Source organism: Neolamprologus brichardi, chromosome 22 (assembly GCF_056152115.1).
Source record: "Neolamprologus brichardi isolate AB-2024 chromosome 22, ASM5615211v1, whole genome shotgun sequence".
NCBI classification, from domain to species: Eukaryota; Metazoa; Chordata; class Actinopteri; order Cichliformes; family Cichlidae; genus Neolamprologus; species Neolamprologus brichardi.
The window spans coordinates 3,732,457-3,758,588 of record NC_142124.1 but is presented as its reverse complement, the minus strand read 5'-3'; the positions used below and the strand labels follow the sequence as shown (position 1 = coordinate 3,758,588).

At 43.6% G+C, this 26,132-nt stretch overlaps 1 protein-coding gene across 2 annotated transcripts in view; it reads right to left on the bottom strand.

The window, feature by feature from the left end:
• The window catches only part of chd4a (chromodomain helicase DNA binding protein 4a), a 30,561-nt gene extending 5,022 nt beyond the window's left edge, over nucleotides 1–25,539 (bottom strand). For both annotated transcript variants that reach the window (XM_087834501.1, XM_087834503.1), the window contains exons 1-31: nucleotides 25,316–25,539; nucleotides 24,748–24,899; nucleotides 21,236–21,345; nucleotides 20,798–21,040; nucleotides 15,762–15,880; nucleotides 14,928–15,193; nucleotides 14,686–14,816; nucleotides 14,153–14,291; nucleotides 12,010–12,179; nucleotides 11,439–11,672; nucleotides 10,616–10,819; nucleotides 10,328–10,536; nucleotides 9,899–10,030; nucleotides 9,723–9,822; nucleotides 7,765–7,956; nucleotides 6,814–7,014; nucleotides 6,571–6,708; nucleotides 6,167–6,288; nucleotides 5,903–6,076; nucleotides 5,673–5,814; nucleotides 5,431–5,562; nucleotides 5,227–5,344; nucleotides 4,835–4,959; nucleotides 4,669–4,761; nucleotides 4,455–4,593; nucleotides 4,206–4,375; nucleotides 3,940–4,117; nucleotides 2,552–2,641; nucleotides 2,092–2,183; nucleotides 1,754–1,887; nucleotides 1,475–1,619 (exon numbers count right to left, since the gene is read on the bottom strand). In XM_087834501.1, the coding sequence (XP_087690627.1) occupies nucleotides 1,475–1,619; nucleotides 1,754–1,887; nucleotides 2,092–2,183; nucleotides 2,552–2,641; nucleotides 3,940–4,117; nucleotides 4,206–4,375; nucleotides 4,455–4,593; nucleotides 4,669–4,761; nucleotides 4,835–4,959; nucleotides 5,227–5,344; nucleotides 5,431–5,562; nucleotides 5,673–5,814; nucleotides 5,903–6,076; nucleotides 6,167–6,288; nucleotides 6,571–6,708; nucleotides 6,814–7,014; nucleotides 7,765–7,956; nucleotides 9,723–9,822; nucleotides 9,899–10,030; nucleotides 10,328–10,536; nucleotides 10,616–10,819; nucleotides 11,439–11,672; nucleotides 12,010–12,179; nucleotides 14,153–14,291; nucleotides 14,686–14,816; nucleotides 14,928–15,193; nucleotides 15,762–15,880; nucleotides 20,798–21,040; nucleotides 21,236–21,345; nucleotides 24,748–24,808 (4,503 nt within the window). In that variant the 5' untranslated portion in view covers nucleotides 24,809–24,899; nucleotides 25,316–25,539. The remainder of the gene's footprint in view (nucleotides 1–1,474; nucleotides 1,620–1,753; nucleotides 1,888–2,091; nucleotides 2,184–2,551; nucleotides 2,642–3,939; nucleotides 4,118–4,205; nucleotides 4,376–4,454; nucleotides 4,594–4,668; nucleotides 4,762–4,834; nucleotides 4,960–5,226; nucleotides 5,345–5,430; nucleotides 5,563–5,672; nucleotides 5,815–5,902; nucleotides 6,077–6,166; nucleotides 6,289–6,570; nucleotides 6,709–6,813; nucleotides 7,015–7,764; nucleotides 7,957–9,722; nucleotides 9,823–9,898; nucleotides 10,031–10,327; nucleotides 10,537–10,615; nucleotides 10,820–11,438; nucleotides 11,673–12,009; nucleotides 12,180–14,152; nucleotides 14,292–14,685; nucleotides 14,817–14,927; nucleotides 15,194–15,761; nucleotides 15,881–20,797; nucleotides 21,041–21,235; nucleotides 21,346–24,747; nucleotides 24,900–25,315) is intronic.
• Between the last annotated feature and the right edge of the window lie 593 nt (nucleotides 25,540–26,132).

Sequence of the window (26,132 nt, the reverse complement as noted above, 5' to 3'; positions counted from 1 at the left end):
TCCGTTATTTGTGTGTCCAGGGTCCCTGTAGGTAAACTAGAGCTGGGCGATAGAACGATAACGATATGTATTGCGAAATAACTTTTTCTATCGAGAAAAATTAAACTATTGCGATAGACCTCATCGCTCTTGTCCTCTTAAAAAAAGAAAAGAAAGAAGAACAGCCAATCCAAATTAAGTAGCGCAGAGCCGAACCAATCACAGCCGCAGCGTCACGTCACGTGACTTGCACATGTGTATTTGTTTGGGAAGCAGCCAGCTGCCGTGCCGAAGGTTACCGAAGAGAAAACCGATGATGGTTCCAGTGCCGGAGAGACTGTCGAACGGAAGTGCCACAGAAGTTCTGTAGTGTGAAGGTATTTCTGCTATTTCAAGTCTGACAAAAAACAGAGTAGCGCGCACTGTAAATTGTGCCGAAAGCAAGTCTGGAAATACAATAAAGCGGTGCATGCTCAGTCTCTGACTGGAAGCGCTAATTCATCATTCGGCTTTTGTCAGACTCAAGTAACTGTTAAACTGTTTGAAAAGCTCAGCTATACAACAAGGAGAGATTGAGAATTTCCTTTTAGTTCTCAGTTTATTTGATGTTGACAAAAGTTTGTCAATTTTGTCTGTTCTTCTGTAAAACAAACTAAGATTTATTTTTAGAATTAAGATTTTGTTTCTAAGTGGAATTGACAGTTTAGTCTGTTTTGTTTGTTCTGTTTTGAAACTTAAACACTTTAGCGGCTGCCTTTTGTGTCGTTTGCAATATTTGCCTTTATTTATCTGAAAAAGTCTCATGTTCCTTAAGTACATCTACCCTGTTGAACTTATTATGGGAAATAAATATTTGAATTAAAACAAGCTGCTGATTATTTCACATTTTATTTGTGAGCAACGGCACATTTAAATCTTACAAATATAGTTATTTGGCTTATATCGTGATATATATCGTTATCGCCAGAAATGAAAAAAACATATCGTGATATGAAAAAAATCTTATATCGCCCAGCTCTATGGTAAAGTCAACTTGGATTTAAAAGCAGAAATTGCAAAACGCTGTTGAATAAAATGTTATACTGCTACACTCCAACAAACCCAGACATCCCAGTTTAGTAAGAAAAAACAGGAAAGCTTGACTGAGTTTAAACAGAGAGAATAAAAAGAAAAACATACATTTATCCTCAAATACCTCTCATTACTTGAAGATGGGAAAAAAGTTTTGTTTTTGGTCCGATGAGCCAAAGTGTCGGAGGTTAACTGTACTTTGAAGTGACTGGTAACAGTTTTTACACATAGAAAGAGCCTGAAAGTCGAACTATGAAGACAGCAGACAATCAAATTCCTGCCGCTGCTTCATTTCTAGCTTCAAGTGCATTTCCAACAAAACAAACAAACCAAGTTCTTCAAAACAAGCGTACGAACCAACCCTAAGGAGCTCTACAGCTGTTAGCCTCTTATTACAACATGAAAGAAAGAGTGCCTTCATTACCTTTTTGCGAATAAGTGACATGACTCCAATGCGGGTGAGGACGTGCTGCCGAGACAGCCCTTCTCTGGGGACGCCGTCCGCAAAGGTCTCGGCCCCGTCGGCCCCGGGCTCGCAGAGGTGACGCATAAACAAAGACACGTAGGCCCTGAGGGGGTTTAAAAGATGAAGCAATAAAAAGCTTGATTACATCAGTTTAAAATGTGGCAGAAGACCACCTCGATGAGCACTTCACTGTCTTCAGTGGAAGCCACGCGTTTGTATTTAAGCTCAGATCCTCACTTGAATTCTTTCTCAGATTTCCCTCGCAGGTCTCGGACCAGCCACTGGGTGGTGAAGGCGTCTTGTGGGGGCATCCCATAACGCATCACTGCGTTCAGGAAGGCCTTCCTCTGCCGAGAGTTGAAGCCCAAAACCTGGGAAACGTCAGAGGGGTAAACATCAGAGTTTACAGAGAACAAACAGACTGTTACGGACACAAGGATGTGTCAAAAGATCCACGATAGTTGAGTTTTGAGATATACCACCATTATACCTTAAAGACTATTCAAAGAACAAGGTCACCACTGATACACTTATAATCTGAGATCTTTGAAGCTTTGAGTCTCTGAGACGCTCACCTCGATGTTGCCCCCCACCCTGGCCAGCAGGGGAGGCAGCGGTTTGTCTTTGTCGTTCCTCAGGCCCTTCCTGCTCGGCCTGCGAGAGTTGGCTGCAGAGAGGAAACAGCGCCGGTGATTTTACAGATGATAAGAAACACTCTGCAGGGAGGCTGCTGCTGCAACACTCAAAATTAACGTTTCCCTTTTCCGTCTACAGAATCACATTCAGAGCTTATCGAGTTAAAAGCTTATAATACATTCAGTTTCTCTTGTCTGTCGTTTAAACCTTTAGTTATTCTGTTCTGCAGGTTTAACATGAGTCGCTTTTCCAAAAAATATTTTTTAAAACAGAACAATTTTGTGAGTAAGTGAAGCTGGAGATCCTTGTAAAGTAACCAGCACTAATTAGACTGCCTTAAAGAGCAAATATTAAACATTTCATCATGGACCTCAGGAAACAAGTTAACCAAGTTCTTACCTTCTGATCTCTCGTCAAAGTCCTCATCGCCCTCCTCAGATGCCACCGAGTAATCTGATTGGCCATCTGACTGGTCATCCTGCCAATCAGCTTTGAGACAAAAGTAAAAAGGAAGATTTAAATTTCATCATTTCTCTATCTGCACGTACGCACACCACAGTTTCATGTAATCTACAGTTTTTCTTATAAATCAGGCTGAGATTGTAGCAGTTACTGCTGTGTATTATGGGTAATGTAGTTATAAATGGTAAAAGGCCTGTCCTAAGGACCCCAAAGCGCTTTACACTATACACAATCATCCACACATTCACACACTGGTGATGGCAGCTACATTGTAGCCACTCTAATACACCACTGACAGAGGCGAGGCTGCCGGACACTGGCGCCACCGGGCCCTCTGACCACCACCAGTAGGCAACAGGTGAAGTGTCTTGCCCAAGAACACAACGACCGAGACTGTCCAAGCCGGGGCTCGAACCGGCAACCTTCCAATTACAAGACGAACGCCCAACTCTTGAGCCACGATAGTTACGTGATATAGGAGGGTAACATTCATCTGGCATTCAGTGTTTAAACAATTAACCTGGACCTTGAAACTTTCTTATCGTAACTGTAGTTCAGTACGAATACAAACCTCAATGAAACATTGAAACATGTTTTCACTACAGGATTTTGGATTTGTTTTATGACATTAATGCATCTAACTCGCTTCTTCACCTCCTCACAGGTAATTGGGGATTCTCTGAGCACTGCTCCCCTTCACCAGACGCCCCATTCAAAGAGGGAGGAGCAGGAGAAATGAGGGAGGTGGGAAGGAGAAAGAAGCAGTAGAGCAAAACCCTGCGGAGAGGCAGTGATCAGTCTCCTAGTAGATGTTATAAATTTGAAAATCCTACAAGTTTTTCAGAAACGTTCACCTTTGACCTTGGGTTAAAAAAAAAGGAGAAGTCATAGAAATAGGTAATGGGGAGGCGTGTTAGAAGAAGAAGAAAAAGGGGAAATGGAGAGGAAGAAAGGGGAAGTGAAAAAAAAAGGTGAAAAGTGAGGAGGAGGAGAAAAGGGGGAGGGGCATGTGAGGAGGCAGATGTTCCCGTTTTTATTTTCCATTAAATGTTCAAAATCCATTTCATCAGGTGTTTTTTTTTCACTGAGCCATGAAGAGAAGCGAAAACCCTTCTTCCTTATGTAAAGCGACCAACGACATCATTAGAGACTCAAGCTTCCCCCTCAGCAGACGAGAAACTCCTCACTGAAGACTGAACTCTAATACACCCGAGCGTTTACCTCAAACGTTTTGAGCACAAAACACTAAATCTGTTCTTAGACCATTTTATCTTATACATATAAAACACTCTAAAAAGTAAGAGTAGAAGAAGACGCCCTCTCACCTCTGTCTTCTTGAGAGCCGTCGTTGTAGTTGACCTGCTTGCGGATACGTTTGCCTTTGCCCAGGTTTCGGGCCAGATCCTCCTGCTGCTGCTCGTAATGGTGACGCAGCAGCTTCTCCCAGTAGTCTGGATCCACGCTCTCCTCCTGCTTAATGATCTCCCGCTGCACCTCCTCCTCCTGAGCGACGAGAAGGAAGAAGGTGGTTAAAAGGACAAAAGGGGGGCTGGGTGTATGAAGGTCACTCCTGATGGGCTCAGGCGCTCACCTCCTCCTCCTCATCCTTCACCACATACTGAGCCACTTTGAAGGAGCTCAGGTATTCATTCATGCTCTGCAGCTCCGTGTCGTCGGTGGCGTCCTGGTTCCTGTCCAGTAGTCGCTCTATGGCTTTGTCATCGTAGTGAATGATGCTGCTGTCCTCCTCTTTGTTCTCACCTGCAGACGCACAGACTTCAGTTCACATAATTTCTCCCCCCTCTCTGTCGTCTTCTCCCAAGCTTCCCTCCACCCTCACCTTCTCCCTCATCCTTGAACAGCTCTTCTGTTCCAAACTTGAGGATGTCATCCAGCTCCTGCTTGGACATGGAGCCCGTCTTGGATCCGAGGCCAGGCCGGACCACCAGGTGAGTCAGCATCATCTTCTTCTTGGCAACCTGGAGAGAGCGGAGCAGGTAAGGAGAGAGGGACCAGCCAAGATTTCAACTCTGTGGGACTCGGCTTTTATTCACCTGAGTAATCCTCTCCTCCACTGAGGCCTTGGTGACGAATCGGTAGATCATCACCTTCTTGTTCTGACCGATACGATGAGCTCTGCTGAAGGCCTGAAAGCAAAAATACACGTGTGAATAAGCGGTTCGGGTGAATGTGCGAGCGATGACTAATGTCCGACTGTACCTGGATGTCATTGTGCGGATTCCAGTCCGAGTCGTAGATGATGACGGTGTCGGCAGTAGCCAGATTGATTCCCAACCCTCCGGCTCTCGTCGACAGCAGGAAGGCAAACTGCTGAGCACCAGGAGCTGAAGGAGGAAGTAGGAAAGAGAATAAAGTTGCTTCAAGAGTCAGATTTAGTGATGTTTACATTCTGCCCCCTATAAAAGGACCCAATTCGACCCCCTGGACAGCATTCCAAAAAAACCTGCAAAGCTTTCATTCGTTATTCCAGTTTTTCCAGTAGGAAAGCAGTTTTTTCCAGGTGTGATGAATCCAACGTTGATACACAGGAGTGGAAAAGATATGAAAGGTGAAGGAAGAGAAGAGAGCAGGTGAGATAAGGATCAACTCACCATTGAATCTGTCGATGGCCTCCTGTCTCATCCCTCCTGTGATTCCTCCGTCAATCCTCTCGTACTTGTAGCCTTCGTTCTCCAGGAAGTCTTCTAGCAAGTCCAACATTTTAGTCATCTACAGGAATAAAATAGAAAGGTTAGTTTAAGATAAAAAAAGACTTTCAAGTTGATTTAGCTTTAGTATCAGATTTGTTGTTGTACCTGAGAGAAAACTAGCACTCTGTGTCCTCCCTCCTTCAGCTTCCTCATCATCTTTTGCAGTAACATCAGTTTCCCTGAAGACTTGATGAGAGCATTTCCATCATACATCCCGTTGGGCATCTTTGGAGCTTCCTGTTGGGACCAATCAAATGTTAAGGTTTCATAAATTGCATAAAAGGAGTAGGAGCCGTCCACAGCCTCCTTCCTAAATAAATGGTCTCTCCCTGGTGTTTGGGTCGTACCATAGCGGCCCCGGGGAAGAGGTAGGGGTGGTTGCAGCATTTCTTGAGGTCCATGACGACGTTGAGCAGTGAAACCTGGTTTCCTCCTCCTTTGGTGTTCAAAGCCTCAAAGTTTTTCGTCAGGATGAATTTGTAATATTTCCTGCAAACAGACCACAAACATTCAGCCTCGCGTCCACCCTCCTCCACCTCTCTTCTACAGCTGCTGCTGCACCAACCACCCGACTCACTTCTGCAGCTGGCTGAGCTCCACTCTGACGATGAGCTCGGTCTTGGAGGGCATGTGCTTGAAGACGTCAGCCTTCAGCCTCCTGAGCATGTGCGGACCTAGCATGTCGTGTAGCTTCTTGATCTGGTCCTCCTTGGCAATGTCGGCAAACTCCTCCAAGAAGATCTCCAAATTACTGCAGAAAAAGAAATGACAGAGAGACCAGATCACACCTGAGGTATTTCTTTACTTATCTGACAGTAACGCGAACGGAGCTCAGGCTCACCTGAACCTCTCAGGCGTGAGGAAGTTGAGCAGGTGGAAAAGCTCCTCGAGGTTGTTCTGCAGAGGAGTTCCAGTCAGCAGCAGTTTGTGCTGCAGGGAGTAGTTGTTCAACACCCGGAAAAACTACAGCAGGGGCAAACAAAAATGTTTATAACAGGATCAGGCTGAGTGAGAATTCACAGGCAGCTGCACATGTTTCCAATTCAGACGCACTCACAACAGATTTATTACAGCTGTTTCAAGTAACCATGCCGACAAGCAGCCCGATGATTCAGATAAACTTCTGATTCAACCACAGAACAGCTTCTCTTTGTTTTGTTATTACAGTCTGGGATTTTTATTGCCCGCGTTGTTGCTGAAAAATGATTCGCTTGTGCGAAAGCGCCCCTCCCCTGTGTGTCGTACCTTTGATTGGTTGTTTTTTAGCCTGTGGGCCTCGTCCACCACCAGACAGGCCCAATCTATGGAGCCCAGGACGGCCATGTCGATGGTGATCAACTCGTAGGACGTCAGCAGAACGTGGAACTTGATGGATACGTCTTTCTGTTGGAGGAAATCGCCAAAACTCAAACTCAAGTTTGAACACACTTTTTTCCTGAGGTTTGCTATTTGTTTTACGGATTTCCACTCACGCCGCCGTCTCCTTACCTTCATCCTGGAGGCCTTCTTGCCTCCTCGGACGGCGTTATCCTCGAAGGAGAACTCGTTCTCCCGGATGACGGCTCTGCTGTCTTTGTCTCCGACGTATGTCACTACGTACATGTCAGGCGCCCACATCTCAAACTCTCTCTCCCAGTTGATGATGGTGGAGAGGGGCGCGCTGACCAGGAACGGCCCTTTGGAGTGACCCTGGAAGAGGAAACGAGGAGTGTAAAGCATCATACAGACGCAGGTCACCGGCGCTTTGCCCCAGACCCACTGGTCTTAACTCCACCTGGTAAATAAAAGTGTTCAACAAACTCTTGGGATTCCCAAATTTAACTAATCTGTAAAATATTCTGTGCATTACAAAAAATATCAACATCTCGGGTGGAAGTCGATCGCTGATTTCAACTAATGAGTCTATGACTGAAAGCATATTTAAGCTGCTTTTCCCACAAATCAATAAAGAAACTAAAAATATTGTCAATAAAATCCTAGTAAGTTCAGTTGGAGGAAGTTTGCAGGAAGTGCATTCTGGCCTCCCACCTTCAGGTGGCAGCAGCCGCACATATGATGAGTGGTGGTTTACTGTTTCTGATCCAGCTTAATGTCGTCAGATTTCACCTGGTTTATACAAAATGGCTGGATGGCTGCTAGCCAATAGGATGACAGCCACCTACAGACAACAGCCACACAGAGCAGCGCTGAGTTGTAGCACTGAACAAAAAATTCATTTCATTAATTCATCTCAAACTAAATTCAACAAAAACAGAAATAAAAATCACACGAGTAAAACTGTTTAAGCCTGGTTCGAGTAGAAGCTCAAATTTCCAACAAAAAGGTGGAGAAGAGCTAAACCCAAAGCTTTTTAACCACAAAAGAAGATATACAGTTACAGCTCCAGCATGTGCGGCCCCACAGGGGTATAACAGGATCCAGCGTCTCACAGCCACTCACCTCTTTATACAGCGAGTAAAGGAAGACGGCGGTCTGCACCGTCTTTCCCAGACCCATCTCATCGGCCAGGATGGTGTCGGTGCCCTGAGCCCACGAGAACCGCAGCCAGTTGAGACCCTCCAGCTGGTAGGGGTGCAGCGTCCCCCCCGTGCTGTCCAGGTATTCCGGCTGACGCTCAAATTTGATGGTGGGCTGGAAACGGAAGAATTACAATTTATAAACAAGGGCAGACGCAATCAAGACGCCCTATAGTAAGGAATATCAGGAATTATTTTTAATTTAAAGAAAATATAAATTTATAACTACAGGAAGTGTGTCATCAAGACCACCCAGAAACTCTACAGAGGAGAAGAAGCCCACCTCTCCAAAGACAGCCAGGCCTCGGGAATATCAGGAAGAGTTTGAGGGCACATAAACATTTAACCATTTTCTTCCCTCTGGTTCTTGTGGGGATTTATTCATCTGCACTTTGGAATGCGGCTCATCCAGTTCTGGAGGTACTGGCTTTCTCATGAATCATATGGAACTAAATGGCAATTGACCTCAAAGTTGCTAAAAACCAACCACGAAGATGTCAGTTGATGGATGTCAACGGTAGAAAGAAAACACTTTGAGTGCCATTTAGTTTTACTGGATTGAAAAAAAAAACAGTCACTTTTAGAGGCAACCCGAGCGGTTTTGGAGGATGTTCATGCATCAAGGTTATTTTTATGCTTTTAGATAATCGTTGTTGAATTTGAATTCCCAAATTCAGAACTTAGAAAGACCAACTAAATTCTTTCACCTTTAAAAAAACGATCAGCATTGCTGCTTTACCAGGTGTAACTATGAAGTTTAACATCCAGGCATCCATGAAAACAGAATTTATTACATTTAACGGAGTTCGAAGTTAGCAGGAAGTTAGCAGGAAGTTAGCAGGAAGTTAGCAGGAAGTTAGCAGGAAGTTAGCAGGAAGTTAGCAGGAAGTTAGCTCCCTAGTTTTGTTAGTTACCTAAACATGATATAGCATGTTCTGACTGAGAGATTTCTGAAAAAATTCAAACGTACAGCTCTGCTATCACTTCCAACATAAATGAAGACAGAAATCTAAACAGCAGTGACGTTTGTAAGGTTATTAAAGTTGGGCTAGCTGGTATTTAACGATGTGCTACGTGATCGCTAGCGACACAGCTATGCTAGCATAACATAAACAGTGAAGCTGGAGGATGAACGCTAACTTTTTTCCACTCGATAAAAGTTAACGTGAACCATCCTGATGGTTAGAGACAAATGCAGTCGCATGGCAGGATGCTGTAAACGGACCAAACTTCAGTCAGGAGAACAACTGAGATAATCCATCCACAATACGAGGTTAGTCATTAATATACTGCAACAACATGGGAATAGAGCAGCTGTGATAGAATACAGCATTAATGAATCAATGGTACAGAAGTGGAGGAAGCAAGAAGAATGAGTTGAATAAAGTTTGATTTATCTGACTGCTTTGTTTCACTTAATGTGTCTTATAATCCCGTGCACCTTATGGTCCGAAAAATATGTATTGGACTTTTTTTATTTGGCACACTGCAGTTTAATGTTGCAAAGCTCCTCTTTTTAACTTCAGTGGATATTATACATGGTTATGCTCAGGATATGTCAGCCCATTTCTACTGGAAATGTTTTTTGGTTAAACTTTGTTAACTTTTTATATAGCTTTAATGCACATTAAAAAAAACAGCTGCTTGTTTAAGTGAAAATAAATGGATGGGGGAGGGGGTTGCGCTACTAAAGTTGTGGAGTCTCGCATCAATTCAGTTATATCGTTATCGCAAATTTTCAAATCTATATCGTGATAAATATTTTTGGCCATATCGCCCTGCTCTAGTTGTGACCAGTGCAGCGAGCATAAAGTCACCTAAAACCCACTGACTGAGTTTTAGGACTCATTCCCTCTCAAAGACTCATTAATTCCAACTTACATCGATCACCGGGTTCTCAGGAGGTCTCTCAGGCCGCTTCACTCTTCCTTTCACCTTTATCTTCTTCCCAGGTCTTCCCTCCTCTCCCATCATCAGCTCTCTGGAACAAACACGCACTATGAGTAAACAGCGGCAAGTTCCAGGTTGTTAACACAGCTGTGCAGAACTTAACTCACCTGTGGTTCCAGTACTGCTGTTTGTACGGGTCATACTCGGGTATGTCCATGTCCTCGGCCTCCCAGGTCGCCTGGTCGTACGGCAGCTCTCTCCACTTGATCAGGTAGTGGACGTTATTTTTTCTGTCCACACTGGGGGAAAAGAGCCGGCACAGAAGATTTAATCAAAGTTATTTGTTGTCTTTAGTACATTGTTCACTCCAGAACAGTGAGAATGACAAAAATTAAGATTGAATAGAATAAGTTTAGAGATTGTGTAAACACTAATGAAGTAATCTAAAAATCTAAATCTAAAAAAGTTTATAATTAATTCAAAATAATGTATTCTGACAGAAAAAAGTGACTCTTTTTGATGGTTTACGAATAGTACAGAATCAGAGCTGAAGTCTAATCTGTGTAACATTGTGTCTGTAAGAAGCTCAGACTGACCTGTGGTTAAGGATTCGATGAACCATCAGCCACTCCATCTTAATCCCAAAGCGGAGGTATTTCTCCTCCAGATGTGTATACATGGGGTCCTTGCTCTTCCTCTTGACACACTTGTCCTCCTCTCCTTCCCCAAAGTCGATGGGGGGCGGCTCCTCCATGTCGTTCTTCCTCTGGTAGTTCCTGAACATCACTTGGCAGTGCAGCTCCAGCTGCACAACATGCACGAGAAGAAGTTTAGGATGAGCTTCAGCTATCAGAGATTTAAAGCTTTCCTGAAGCTGCACGCACCTGGAGCTCCGTGACCCACGAGCAGTGCCAGTAGGACATGTTGCACCATTTGGCGAAGAACTCCCTCTCGGGCCGCCCTGCCAGCGGGGCGGGGTCGGGGGCATCGGCTGCGAGGTCTGGGGGACGGGGGACCGGTGTGGGAGGAGGGGGGTCTCCCCAGCGCCATGTCAAGATTTTCTGGACCTTCCCCTTCATGGGTGGACACTGGAGGGGAGGGGGGCAGTAAAGGTTTAAGTCTTTTTGGATGCTTTTAATTAAAACTGGTGAAAAAGAAAAAAATCAGTTGATCCACTAAAAACAGTTTCAGCTTTTAAAAAAAACAAAAAACTTCAAACTTCAAAGAACTTTTGAGAGGACAGATGTTTTTTTTAATGCCTATGACAACAACATGGTCGGTTTACTAGTGGACAATCCCCTCATTAGCTAACCAGCTAATACCACTTCATCCCATCTAGTGTTTTCCTACTGGCAGGTTAGTCAGGTCACTATTGTTGTGGTCTCTGATGTCACTCATTGGCTTTGAGTCTCCAACAAACAAACTCCACCTCTGCCGTTCTTGTTCCCTTGTGTTCTGGAAGGCCTCCCCAACCAAAACCTGCACTGGTGGAGAACTTGTGCCACTATTGTGCCACTATGCCAAAACTAGTATATTAACATAATGCACAAGGTATTATATATTATCAAATCCTTCCTTCTTCTCTCTCTTTTATTTTTAAAACCACGGTGACCTAAAGAATCCCATAACTGACCACATGATCAATAAATAATAATAACGCATGTTAGCACAATCACCACGTTTAACCCTGACCGTCCTCTCGCTCACCATGCAGCGGGGGCAGATCCACTCCCCGTTGGGGATCTCGGGGAGCGGCGGGTTGAGGCAGTGGATGTGGTACGACGAGGGGCACGAGTCGCAGCAGAGCAGCTCTCCGCCATCTTTACAAACTCGGCAGAACTCCATGTGGTGGTCGTCCTCCTCCATGTCGCCCGCGTCTCCGTTGTCCTCCTCGCCATCGGAGCCGTCTTCTCTGGCTTCCCACTGGATGCCCTCCTTTTCCTGCAATCGCAGGACAGTTTATGCTTTATGACCTTTAATCACAATGTTTCTTCTACAGTTTCCAACTATTTTAACTGGTGTCTAATGATTTAAAAAAAGAAACAGTGTTACCAGTGACAAATTAAAGAAAAATGGTAACCGCTCCACGCTGAAATGTTTGAACCCAGACTTTGTGATCGAACAGATGCACTTTTGTTTAAACATCAGAAAGCTAGAACCTCCTGATGTTACCACTATAAAATAAAACGTCCATTATTAAGCAACTGAAGCCACTTTATGTGCTTTGTCTGACCTTCAGAAGGGTAATTATTTTTTTAAGGTGGAGTAAGTTTCTTACACAGTGCGGGCAGCTCCAGGTGCCCTCCGGTGCTTTCTCCATGTCAGGGTCCAGGCAGACCATGTGGTACGCTCTGGGACAGGTGTCGCACAGGATGATCTCCCCACCCTGCTGGCACACCTCACAGTAGTCCTGGTGGTCCGTCTCATAGCCGTCACCGTCTTCTACTTCTGATGAGGAAGGACAAAAAGCATTACATCTACTAACGTCTCACGTTAACAGAGTCAGGAAGTGATACGCGCTGTGATCCGTGATCGTGTTTATGACACTGAGCTGTGTGTTTATGTTGCTTGTCAGAGAAAAAACCACTCAGTGAGTCACTCTTTCCCCTCAAGCTCAGATTCTCTCAATGACACCGACAGACTGAAACTGACGGGCTTCACTAGGATGAAGTAACTGTTTTAGAGAGAGATCCCACCGAAACACCTAAACACAGCCAGAAACAAAAACACTCAGATTTTCAGCCTGCTGACCAAACCAAGTTTGGGTTAGTGGGAAGGAAAGAAGAAAAAAAAAGAGCTAAAGTGTTTGATCAAAATCTAAAGTGTCACCAAAAACAAAACATTTGCGCAAACTACAGGAGTGTGTTAAACCTCACTCGCCTGAATCTGGCTGAACAAAAGCCAAAAAAAGTTGCAGTGCCTTCGACGGACAACAGTGAAATTAAATTAAATAAAATAAATATACTGACCATTTATATTTTAGGACACTTAGGGTAGGGCTGCTCAAATATGGTAGAACCCCAATGTTCATTATTTTGATAAATAACTAATCTTGATATAAAACATCATAGTTAAACAGTTATAAATCAGTAGGGAGAAACGGTCTACAGGAGGTTGATGGTTCGATTCCTGGCTACTCCAGTCAGCACGCCAAAGTTATCCTTGGACATTCAAATGAGGTACAAAGTCTCCCAGTTTAAGATTGAAGGTTCAAATAAGGATGTTTTTGACAGGAAGGCGTCTCGCTGGTCTCCACCGGGGCATCTGTGGATGGAGATGAGCCGACAAGAGGCCTAGATCAGCGGTCCTCAACCTTTTTTTGCGCCACGGACCGGTTTATGCCCGACAATATTTTCACGGACCGGCCTTTAAGGTGTCGCGGATAAATACAACAAAATAAAACTAGTACCGGTACCGAAAAAAAGGAGATTTATTCATAACACACGTGAAAAGACCCAGGAAAACAGAGTTAACGATAAAAACGATAACAAAATAACGCTGAAAACCGATAAAAACCCTGAAAACTATACATTTCACACCTGAGCCTCAACTCTCGTGACCCGGTACCAAACGACTCACAGACCGGTACAAGGCCCGGGGGTTGGGGACCGCTGGCCTAGATAACACAGGACCCTCAGCAACCACAGAGCAGGGTGGTTGCTGAGGATCTTTAGACATCCAGATGGAAAAGGAGCCACAGGCAGCCTTTGTCATTTGTCCACAGGTTCTTCTACAGCAGCCTGACGTCCCCTACAGAAACAGGCTCTCCTTCTCATCTGCCAAATGTCCTCAAGATGATCAAAAGTGCTCGCAAGTCTGAGTTTCTACAGCCAGAACCGCACAGCTCTACAAGAAATCTGTGCATTAGATTTATAAGGAGAAAAAAAAACCCAAAACTGCTTTTTAGTGAAAATGAAAGGTTGTAATAATTATATTCCGACTATCTTACCCTCATAATCACTCACGGCCAAAAACTGTAATCCAATAATCTCCCAGCGCAAATTCTACTTTCCATCTGCAGCTAAAACCTTAACCAGTTCAAAGTTTCCACGCCTACGCAGCAGGGTGTCTGCGAGGACTCCGTCATCTTTCAGTTCATGTGACTCCATCCGCTACGTCATCCGACCGGTGACAACAGCTACAGAAGAGGCATCAGCAGGCGACGGGCCTGATGAAGACATCGTCCTTCTAAATATACCAAACTGCTCTGACTCAGTCGCAGTGATTAATGTGTGTGTGTGTACACTCCTCCTCATGTCGTCAAGAAGGCCACACGCTACTAACACTTCACCCCGAACGCAGTTATTACTGCACAGCTAACCAGCAATCTTCAATCGGTACGCCCCATCAGCAACTGTTTAAGCGAGCACAGGAGCACCGGCTCATCACACCTGAGCTTCGTTTCAGTCTTAAAGACGCACCTTTCTTCTTCTTGGGTTTGCTCTTGGATGGCTTCTTTTTGCTGCGGCTGCTGCGACTGTTTGACCCCTCGGAGACCGCCACGCTGTTGATGCTGCCGTTATCAAAATCGCTGTCCACGTCGGGCTCGTCCTCCTCGCTCTGTGCGCACGGGACACAAGATTTTAAGATGCGTTTAGGATACAACAGGGTTCCCTCAGCTTAAGAGAATAGGATTTCTTCTGCAGCTACTTGGAGTAACGTGTAACACGAACTTAATTAAAACGAATAAACGCAAAAGCAAAATAAACTCCTCCTGGTTCGAGGCACAGACAGCTTTGTTCTTGGCTTCAGGGTTTCATTAAACAAGCTGATGTAACCTGACTCGTCGGAAATGCTTGAATGAACTTTGACCTGTGCCTCTTACTGCACTACCTTATTGAACAGCCAATACCCATTCCCCACTTTTTTAATAAACTGGTTAAAAACACTATTCTATACTGGGCACAGTGGTGGGTTTAATAACAGATGATGATGATGATATTTTGATACTTACTGATGAGCGTTTCCTCTTGCTGTTGAGGCCGCCCAGTTTGATTTTGAGAGGAGCCACTTTCTTTGTTTTCGTATTATTCTTCTTCTCTTGTGGTTTTGGTGCGGGTTTTGGCTTCCTGCGGGCGTTGGGACCTGCCGGGGAAAAAATAAAAAGAAGAAGAGGAGAAAAACTCAGTTTAGCGTCACACAGATACAGGAGGCTGATATTTTAGCCTGTCATGTGACCTCTCCTGCTCAGGATACCTTTGCCTTCCTTGGTCTTGGCCTTGCGGAGCGGGGGAGCAGGAGCCTGAGGAGGCTCCGCCGGAGGCGGCTGTGCTGCGGCGGGCGGCGTGACCTCTGCTACCATGGTGTCAACAGCAGCCGGCACGTTGGCGGTAGCCAGGGCGGCGTTGGCAGCAGCAGCTCCCCTCAGAGGGTTGTTGGTGCTGAACTCACGCCACTTTGCGCCCAGAACCATCATCATCTTAGACACGGCGATCTTTGGGTTCTTGGCAGCGATGAGGGGCCTGAGACGGGTGTCAGGAAATAAAATTTTAAGAATGGGCACGAGTTCATTTAGCATCAAACGAATGGTACACATACAGCTGACTGCACGTTGATTACTGATCATGATGAGTTTCTTTAGCAGTTTATTTTAGTCAAAGTTCAACGTTTTGATGTTGCTGTGGGTCACATGTGTTCAGTAGGTATCAGCTGCTGTGCAAGTCTGCACGGTTACATCCTGAGCAGTGAGTAACAGAAGCAATGCTGGGAGTTGGTTTCTGTTGTTTCTGTGCATTTACAGTGTAAATTAGCAGGAAACTGAATTATCATTATTTATGTTTTTGCTGTTCCTTCTTTCCCTGCAACTGGACGAGTCCAAGCAGGTGATCCTGGACTGATTAACAGAGGACAGTGGAAGTGGCAGCTTTCCATGAGATGGTAAAATTAACTTCACCACCTTTTTGTTGCACTCTTCTCCAACATCCCTTTAAAACCCAAAGTCAACAAACAGTTACGCCTGCACCGTGTACGAGCTCTCGATGCCGCACACTTTTATTTATCTAGCACTTTATATCACATCCGTCCATGTACCTGACAAACTGGCTGAAGGCTTTGTAGTTAGTCAGCGAGCGGTAGTCTTCCTCGGTGAAGACGTGGTCAATGTCCTCCATGCCCCAGTCATCCAGCAGCTGAGATGACGACTTCGGCTCCTGCAGAAACAAAAATACAAAAACAAACTGTTAAAATCAAATAAAAAACAAATGGACACAAATGAAAACATAAGATAATGTATTAATGCCTCTCACATGTTTTGTTTTAATGTCCCACCCTCGCCACAAAATGAATCCAACTGTGGGAAACACTAAAGTCTATTCAAAAAAAAAAGAGGCCTGTTCCCTGTTAGAGTATCACACAAGGAAATGCTTAATGTGCACTTTAATAAGACCACACAATAAAAACTAAAAGGTTGTATCCATCCTGCGAATTGGGTTTGGGTCGCAGACGACACCTCTGCTCTTTATTTAATATGACAAATACCTTGAGTGGGAATGGGCCATTACTCTGACAGGTAAAACAATGAAAACGTAATAATTTTGATATGCAAACTACAATGACTCAGGTCCACTTGGTGCCTTTAGTGAAACAAAATTCATTCTTCATTTAAAAAAAAAAAAAGAAAAAAGAAAAGATTGCTAACATCCTGTGACGCAGGTAAAAAAGCCTACAGTGTCTCAAAACCTGGCATAATGCAAAGACCAGAACTTCCTGTTTTCTCAAAACCACGTTAGCGCTGTAAAGTGTTATCAATATGGATCTGATCAGATAACAGAGCGCACAGATCAAGCACCCGCTGAATAGAGCCACCACAATTCAGTACATGCCACAGAAACAACACAACGGGAGGCGTGTTTATTTCAGAACGTCATTATTCCCAAGAAAAGAAGCTTTACGTAATAAACTCCTGCTGAACGAGGACGGCATCAACTGATCACACACAGACCGAGTGACCAACATGTGGGACCATCTGTGACTTATGAATCTGACGCATAAAACCAACCAGCAGGGTTTCAATTTGATTTTTAAGAAAGGTGCTGCTGTGCCCTTAAGCAGCATAAAAGGCTCCCCTCCTACAAAAAGAGCACTTTTGTTCCCTTTCTGCGCATCAGAAAGAGTCCAGTAGGTGGTTTGTGGCTTTATTTTACCCCACAACGTACAAAATTATTATTCCACAGACTTTTACATAATCCATGGAATAACATCCTTTTCACAGTAACTGAAATAACAACTCCACTGACCACACTTGCATGCACGAGGGGTTTGAGTGGCCCGTGAAGAAGCTCCAAAATGAGCATCGAGCAAGCAACCGAGAAGCTGAAACAAAAGTGACACTGACCATTAAACTTTTAAAAATAATTACATCAGACTGTTTGTTAATTAAGCTGATAATTCAGTGTGAGTAGAGTCAATCCATTAGATCACCACCAACCTGATGAGAATCTTTACGATTTACTCATTTATTAGTTGTTCTGCTGTTTTTCTTCTCACTTTCCTGTCCTTGTTAAACAAACCTCAATCAAAACTTGTGTACGTGAATTAAGAGTTTGATGGAAATTTGTCCTTATGTTTCATTCTTTGATGACTAAATGATAAATGAAAAATAATCATTAGTTGCAGTGATGCTGTGGTTACAGCTGACTCACTGATCACTCCACATCATCACAACCCTGTTGAACTTATTAAAATATTCTGATTCTGATACTTTGACTCAGTCTTCTTTTAAATGATGTGTGATTAAATGTATCAGGGCTCGCAAAATTTCAAAATCTCTGGTAGCCCTTCGGGCTGACACTCTTCAGTTTTTGGTAGCCCAAAATAAATTTAAGTAGCCTGAAAAAAAAAAGAGGAAAATTTTTTGATTGACTTAAAAAATTGTTAAAACACAAATTACAACAACTGTAAAAAAAAAAAAAAATTACAATCATCAACTCAAATATTTGGTTCTAATTGAACAGAAATTTCTATGAACTTGTAAGAACTGTGTAGATCCTGAATCTGACATTTCCACTGAAGTCACGGGTCAGAGGCAAGTGGAACCAAGATCGAGGCCATTTGCTTTGTTTGCAAAGACTGTTAAATTTTGCCAAAGGTAGTTCACTCTTTGCAACATCACGCTGTTCTAAACAGAATTTTCAGGTTTATTTTTAATAGTTTTTTTGCAATTGGCGTTTGTTCTGGGAAAGATGCTGCAGACTGAGCAATAATGCATTTCTTGCATTTCTTGTGGGTTCTAATGGGGTCTTTCTTAAAATTACTGGTCCCAGTAACAAAGGTGCTTGTCGACTCAGAAATCGAGGGAAACTCAAGACACACCCGGCAGAACATTATGTTATTAGCTCGTCATATTCAGCCACAGAAATTCTTTTGTCCATGCGCTTTTGTTTTTGTCTCATAGCCTGATTTGTCATATCTTTTCCGTTTTGTGATCGGCTTTTCTTTGGCTGTCCCTTCTTCACCCCGACCCGTCTTATTTGGCTCTGCAGAACTAAAATACCTGCGTAAATCCATCTGCTTTCACACAGGCACTTGCATAATGATCAGCGATTCTCTGCGCAATCAACCTGTATCACATGTTTAAGCTTGCTGCGGGAGACTTCACTTGTCACGTTTGAACAGTAAGCTAATGAGTGATAAGACGATGTCAGAAGAATTGGTGCGCAATCAATCTGTCACTCACCAGTCAGTAGCTGCCGCTCTCTATTCACAGTTTGCGCCATCGCAAAGTGAAAGTGAAGCAAAAAACAAGCAGAAACTCAAGCGTGATTTCAATATGTCACATACTGACAGCTACGTTTGCCAAAGAATGCAAAAGCATTGACATATTTTTTCTTCCTAAGACAGCCTGACGGACAGGGCTGACATGGATTTTGGTAGCCCGACCAGAAAAATCGCTAGCCCCGGGACGTCGGGCTAGTGATTTTGCGAGCCCTGACTGTATTAAAAGACAAATGAATCCCCTCATTGCAGAAATATGAATAAAAGAATTCAAAACTGCAAAAGGTTTCTTTAAGGTTTTCTCCTCCCATTCAAATACCTGCAGATCAACCATTTGTCTTGGAAAGGTTACAAAAATCAGGAGGTGCACAGCAAACCAAAACAACATCAAAGGGAACCACACGGTGGGAGTCCTGTGCCACTGTTCACAAGGAGGACAACAGTAAACACTGTCACTGAAGTTTTGCCCCTGCTGTCCAACTCTTATCTTACCAAGAGCCTGTTTTATCAAAATAAACAAACTATTACTAGAGAGTTTCAGCATCAAACAGGCCTCTGGGCAAATAGATCAGGCTTTTTCTGGCCCACAGAAATGGACATTTTAATCAATTTGTATACTTCAAGGAAAAAAAGGAACTAAAGCCTTGAAATAAGCACAGTGTAGTAAACACTGCCTCCTGTATGCTGCAGCTGGATACTGCAAAGTTTCTAAGAAATTTGAAGCAGTTCATCTGCCTTCAAACAGCTTTTATGGTGGGTGAAAACTGAAAACATCAACAGTGGATGGGAGCAAAAATACAACAAACAATACTTTTCAGATTTAAACTATCCGCACAGGTGGTTTAATGAAAGACGTTCAGTGGTATTTTAATGTGAGAACACCAGGTGGGAGAAGAAGCTACTTGGAGAGGCTTCATTTCAGTGAGTTTGCTGAGGATCACTGTACTTCTTTACTGGCCCAGAGCAATGAGGCCATTCATGACGTGACGTTGATCCCTTTGATTGCTTAAAATACAAACTGTTTAATGGTGCAAACCTCCTAAGAGTTCAGGTGTCTGTCACATAAGACGACGAAAAGCAGAATTTTTCACAATGTAGAAGCTGGAATCACAAAATGTTTGGCTCGTTTTGTCCAGAAAAGGGACTGGACATCACTCATCACAGTAGGTAAACCATTTCATCTCTACAGCAAGCAGGCTTCAGGCAATTATGGCAATTATGGCAAAAATGCTAATCGAGTATTTAATCCAATTATTAGAGTGGTGGGGGACACAGGGCAGCCCCACAGGGAGCTGGGCTTTATGTTCATGAAGGGCATCTGCAGGCTCACTGACTGATTTTAGCTTCCACCAAGTTATGGGCAGGCCACAAGGCTCGTGCAGCACAGTACTCCCACACCAGTAGTGAATATCACCAGATCTTTAATGTTTTTTCCCCTCTTAAGGTTGATAGAAACTCAGTTAATTCAGACAACTGATGTTTCTCCATTTTGTCTTCTCTGCCTGCTGGATGGCTCCTTTCCATCAGCAGAGGTCAAAGTTTAGATCTGCTGAACTTTGAACAAGATGTCCGAAAAGCTTGGAAGCTGCACACTGTGGTCGCTGCAAAGCGCAAACCAATAAAAATAACTCTGCTAATGATCCCTCCAAAAGTTTAAAGCCTTTTCTTCTGTTGTCTAAAGATGTTCTCTTTCTTTAAAGCCAGAATCATAAGTGAAATTTAACTTCTAAACTGCTGTCTTCTAAAGACAGTTTCTTTTGAAGTTTAAATGCTAATAAAAAGGTGAACAGTTTGATAAAAACACCTGGTTTTCTGCTCCGTTCACTTCCCATCTCACAGCCTGAGCTGCAGACCTGATGCAGGACGGCTCTCCCAATGAATCAAATTGTGTTTATCTAACCACAAAGAAACAGGGTCAAGTGCGTAGTGCAGCGTTAGGTGGTGTTGCCATAGTAACAGCATATGTCTTCACACACCCCAATCCACCCTCTCTTATGTTGCACTGAGTGTCATTAACTACAAGGGCCCCGATTGGCTGGCGGCCTCAGAACTGGCCAGAATCGGCTCTTTGTTTGAGGACGTCTCACATCAAATCTGTTTGTTAAACAGCTGCTGACTCCATTACAGGTACGACTATCAATACCTGCTCTTCGCAGAGGAGAGAAGGGTACTTTAAACCAATAACAAACCTTTTAACTGTACAGAGAAACTATAGCAAGTTTGTTCTTTACTCCGTTACTCATAACAAGCTGTTGTCTGCAGCATTATTTTTGTAACAAAGTATTTCAAAGTGACCAAAAACTTCAACTAAATGTGTTATACGCGCATGGACCTCCATTGCTCGCCTTCCTTACCATGCCGTCATCATCATCGTCATCCTCATCCTCCTCTGGTTCTGGTTCTTTCTTCTTGGAGGCGCTCCTCTCCGCTGCGGCGCTGTTCCTCTTCTTGTCCTTGCCGCTGCTGGCTCTCTTCTTCTTCTTGCGCCCGGGAGTGTAGTCGCTGCCCTCGCTCTCTGAGCGCTGGCCAGGGCCGGCATCTTCACCATCATCTACGCCGCCCAAGTCCATGGGCTCTGGGGAGCTAATGGGCAGCTCCTGGAACAAGGAGAAAGGCGCAGTGAGCAAACAGAGACCCAAAATGACCGGAAAACAAATCGTCAACTTGTAGTAGGTTTCTGTTCTAGAGTTACTCAGCATCACATGTTTATCTTTCTAATCCAGAACTGAAACTAGATCTCCAGAGACCCCCATATATACAAACACCCCAGATTAATTGGATAATCCCCTCACCTCTCTGCGCGACCGCCGCTTGCTGCCCTTGCTCTCTCTGCTCTTCTTTGCCTTCTTTTTCTTCTTCACCTTCGGAGTCTCGTTCTCAGAGATCTCTGCTTCCTCGTCATCTGCAGATCAGGCCAACAGAGAAATTTCATTGTTAAGGTGTACAAAGGAGCAACTGTGTGTCAGTGTTTGTGCTGCAAGATAACAACAATGAACAGCTGGCCGTGAAGATGACATGCGTATCGGAGGACGCTTGCATATCCTGCTGGAAACTCGACACCAGCTGCAGGCTGCTAAATACTTGCATCGAGTCTGTTTAATTCTTGATTCGGCTATTTCACAGGTAAACGGCAGGCGTTACAGATCACAGTGGAACTATGAAATGACAGAATTTGTAAAGAAGCTTTGTTTCCAGATGTCGAGTTTTATGATCCCAGGGCCTGAAATTCAAATATCTTAAAATTAGAGGGAATTCCCCTTTAACTGCTTCCCACAAGGCAGATTTATATTCTCTGGAACATGTTTGAGTCTGCTACACTACTCTTAGTTTTTGCTCGCTTATGCCACCCTCATGCTGGCAAGTTCCCATTTTGGTGCCGTTTGGTGTGGCTTTTTTGTGCAACTCTTAATTTTTGTAACCAGGTGACAGATACAGGTGTCGGTGCAGTTTGATCTTTGCGTACAGTTGTGTCAATCAATGCAGAAGCAAAGAGATTTGTAACTGATAGAGGAGGGCTAATACAACAATTTACTTTGGAGGAAAAAAAACAATCATTGTGTTTTCCGTTTCAACATTTTCAACAACAACACTGATCAGCTACAGTTTTCAGAGAAGCAACACCTATCGATCAGCAGCAGATTGTCACAACTGATCTCTGGCACCAGCTCATCTAAACGATGATCTCAAGCTTCAGGGTGCAGAAACATCTGAGGTTTGAGTAGCCAATGAGTAACCTGCAACTTGCTGTAACAGTTCAAATTATTTCTGGGGTGCTAGTGAGATTTAAGGTCATTTTCATCTGGGTCTTTTTTTGTTTACTTATCACCCTGTACACTGAACACTTGACCCTTGGCTCAACAGTCGTGTTAACAAAAGGACAAAAGTGTTGAGAAGACTTGATTGTTTCTATTTGTACAATAAAATAGAAAGTAACCAAATTTCTCCTTTTTGCAGTAATCAAAAACAAAAAATAAAGTCCGGGTTTTCATCTGTCTCACTCAGTGTCAAAAAGCATTAAAGTTATCCACGGTTAGATGTCTGGAATTAAAGACCTGTGATGTTAGCAGTTAAACTAGTAATCTGAGTTACTTTCCAGTTACACCAGTTGCCCTCAGAGGGGGAGTGACTAAATGAGTTTGGCTCTAGTGGTTAAAACCATCATTTACAACTGATTCATCAGGATGATGTAACCACACCCCTGCAGGCCTCACAAACAGCAAAAATCTCGATCCAGTATCTGGCACTGAGCGCTTATTAATGTAATGGACTACAGTAAGAAGCAAATGGCAAGTCGCCATCAAAGATGCACCTGGAAAGGAAGACGATTTAATGAGATGGGACTTTTTGGGTCAATGGAGGTAACTGAGCTTTGTGTAGGTACTCGGACGCACAGCTGTAGCTGATAAGAAAAATTATTCTAATCTGATTCTAGTGTTTAACACAAAGAGCTCCTTATGGACACAGTGTTAGAATTTTCTATTTGATGCAAAGCGTGAGAAAAGCATGTTTTATGGACAAAGACCAGATTTTGCGTCACAGATGATTTTACTCCACAGATATAAAGACCTAATTTTGTGTACTCTGATTTGATCCCTGTGGTGTCTGTGCTTGTGAAGACCTAATATGACTCCTGATGGAAAACACATTTTAAATGACAAGATTTTCACTTATTAGAAACTCAAAAGTTTGAAAAACTAAACACTGCATATGACATTCATTCTGAGCTGTGCAAAAAAGGGCACTAACAAAGACACAAAAGGAACTTTGACAGATTGAATTTAAGTTCTTGACACAGGTTTTTATCTATAAATTGCACCAAACTCTACTGCAGTCAACAGAAAATAACTCACCAGCTATTCAGCTACATTATTATACATCCTATATACAATTCCAGTGCAAAATTAAGAACTGGCTGTTGATTGTGCATGAGTAATTCAAAGGCATATTTCTGGACTCAAAAAAAAATTTAAACCCTGTTTTTGTCCTTCCTTTGTTGATTATCTGTCATTTTTCTTTACAGCTGCAGAGATATAACTTTTACTCTCATGAATCAAGAGATCTTTATCAGAAAAAAACATTTTTGAACCACATTATTTTGTTTTTGTCATTTTTGAAAGCTTCAACTAATGGTAACTTTCGATTAATTGCACTGGTGATTTTTTTCCCACTTGTCTTTTACTTGTTTGGCACCTTTGCTGACAATCAATTAGAAACCATGGTTGATCGCTATATCTTATAAGCTGTGCAATTTTTAACCGTCTTTTCAGTTGCAGCATCTATTAATAGCTGAATGCTGACATGTTTTTTTTACTAAAATGGAAACGATTTTCCACAGTTTTAGCTTATGCAGTATTAGACCCAAAAAAAATAGTTAAAACGTGTTGCGGTACTTCAGAAGCTCGCTTATTTCCAAACCAGTTAGCAGGTACTGACACTAGAAACAACAAAATATGAATTAAAAGACAAAAATATTAGAAAATGTTTGACCTTTGTAAGACATCTGAGCATAAAGGCTAGCCTGAATAATTGGTTTCTGTATGGCTATTAATGAAAAGAAGAATGATTTTACAGTGTGTTGTCTTTTGCACCGTTTGTTTTATTGCTGTTATAAAGATTTTAAAAACACGTGAACAAAAAGTGGACCGTTTTTGATGATTTAAGTGTTGTTTTGAATCGATTTTTAGCATTTGCGGCTAACTTGCTGAATGTTTGTTCTCAACGGTTCTATCGCGGACGGTGCGCGTGCTCGTCGGAATTAAGCACACTGTAAACATCGGCCACACCTGCACGTAAAAACTAAAAGGTGATCGGGGATAAATAACGGTTAAATAAAAAGCTGGGTGTTGTTTTTTCATTTCCGTATTATTATTATTATTACTTTTCCCCCCTTGCACACTCAAACCAAAGGCGCCGGCCATGAGGAGGGGGACGCCGCTGAACGTCATCCGCCAGCTTTCAAGCTAACTGGCTGCCTCCATCTTGTCATCGACACGTAAAAATACCGGTAGCTGGCTAACGCTAGGCCCCGGGAACATGCCGGTTTGTCGACGTGACTTCACTCCGATGCAACCATCAACCATGCCGCCTCAGGTTGTGGTAAAAACTGGACTTCTTTCTAAAATGATACTCAGCCGCGAAAGAAGCCGGTTTGCTACTGTTAGCAACCCGGTAGTTAGCCGCATTGTGCAGTTAGCATTATGCTAACAAACATGATTGATGTGAATGTCAAAAACATCTGCTCATGCTAGCGCATAACCCAGCGTGAACATTAGCATTCTCTGCTAACAAATGAGCCTCGCCTTACCGTGCATTAACCGGTCCTCGGGGGCTCCGTATTCATCCCTCTCATCGTCGCTTGCAGACATAGCGGACAACAGAAAACTTTCTTTCTTTAGTTAGCTAGCAGTTTAGCTAACTAAATAAAGTTTCCAGGGTAATCCAGAGTTCTGACCCAGGCTTGAGTCCGTCCAAGTCGAGGAGGTGTTGTAGTGTAGGGGGGGTGGGGGGCAGAGAAGAACAAAAAAAGAGAGCGGAAGGAAGTGAATATACATAAGACAGCAATCAGGACAATAAACAATCCCCACACGAGGTTTCTTTTTGGACAATAACTCTAACTTTGGACAGCTCGTAAAGATTAGCCCACACTCCATCTCCGCTGACATGCCATCTTGCCATTATCGTTAGTTTCCGTCTCATTAGCATGCGTGCTAGCCGAGCTTGACCGGCGGCCAGGTTCAGATCAAACACAGGACCCCCTCACTCGCTCATATCTACCCCATAAAATACCTCACGGTGGGTTCTTTTATAACCACCCGGCATCCCAACCAGCCTGACTCAAGTAAAACCCACAAACAATAAAAACTGATACTCACAACTTGAGTCCCACACCGGCTCCAAAAACAGTAACTCCGGGCTCAGTTTGTTCGCCGGTCAGCACTTAGAGGCTCTTTTTTCTTGTATGTACACCGTTATCTTAACAATTTAAATATATTTCCGTGGTTTTTTGTGTGTAGCAGCAGCGTGTGCGCACGACGCCGTCTCCTCTTTCTCTTCCTTGCACACTACACACACCCCGCTCGCGCGCGCGCGCACACATACACAAAGAGATCAGGGGGCAGGCATCCCATAATATGCCCCCCCTCCACCACCACTACCACACATACACACACACTTCACTGACCCCTCCCCCACTCTGCATAGTTACCTTGCAACGTACAGACCATAATAGTCAATCCACCCCCCCCCCCTCTTCCCCATTCCTCTATGCATACACGAACACACACCCCCTCCTTCCACACACACCTACACCCCTCCCTTAGCAACCGGGGTTACCATGGAGACGTCCCCCTCCCACCCCCGTGTGGCATCCCATAATAGTAATGAGCACAGTCACTGACATCCCACAATAAGCATAACTCCAAAAAGAGAAAAAAAAGGAAAAGGCGTCACATGGCAACTGTGTGTGCCACATGACTTGCTGCTTAACTTGAGCGTGCACGTTTGCATGTATGCGCACGCGCTGTACTGTATATGAGCCAGTGCACAGGTTGTAGGTGCAGCAGGGGGGGAGGCTGGTATAAAGCAGCGAAAAAATAAAAAATAAAAGTAGGGGTGACACCAGGTGAGTCCAGGTGTTACCCCCCTCCCCGCCTCAATAACAGCTGTAATATTATACTTGTTTAACTTCTT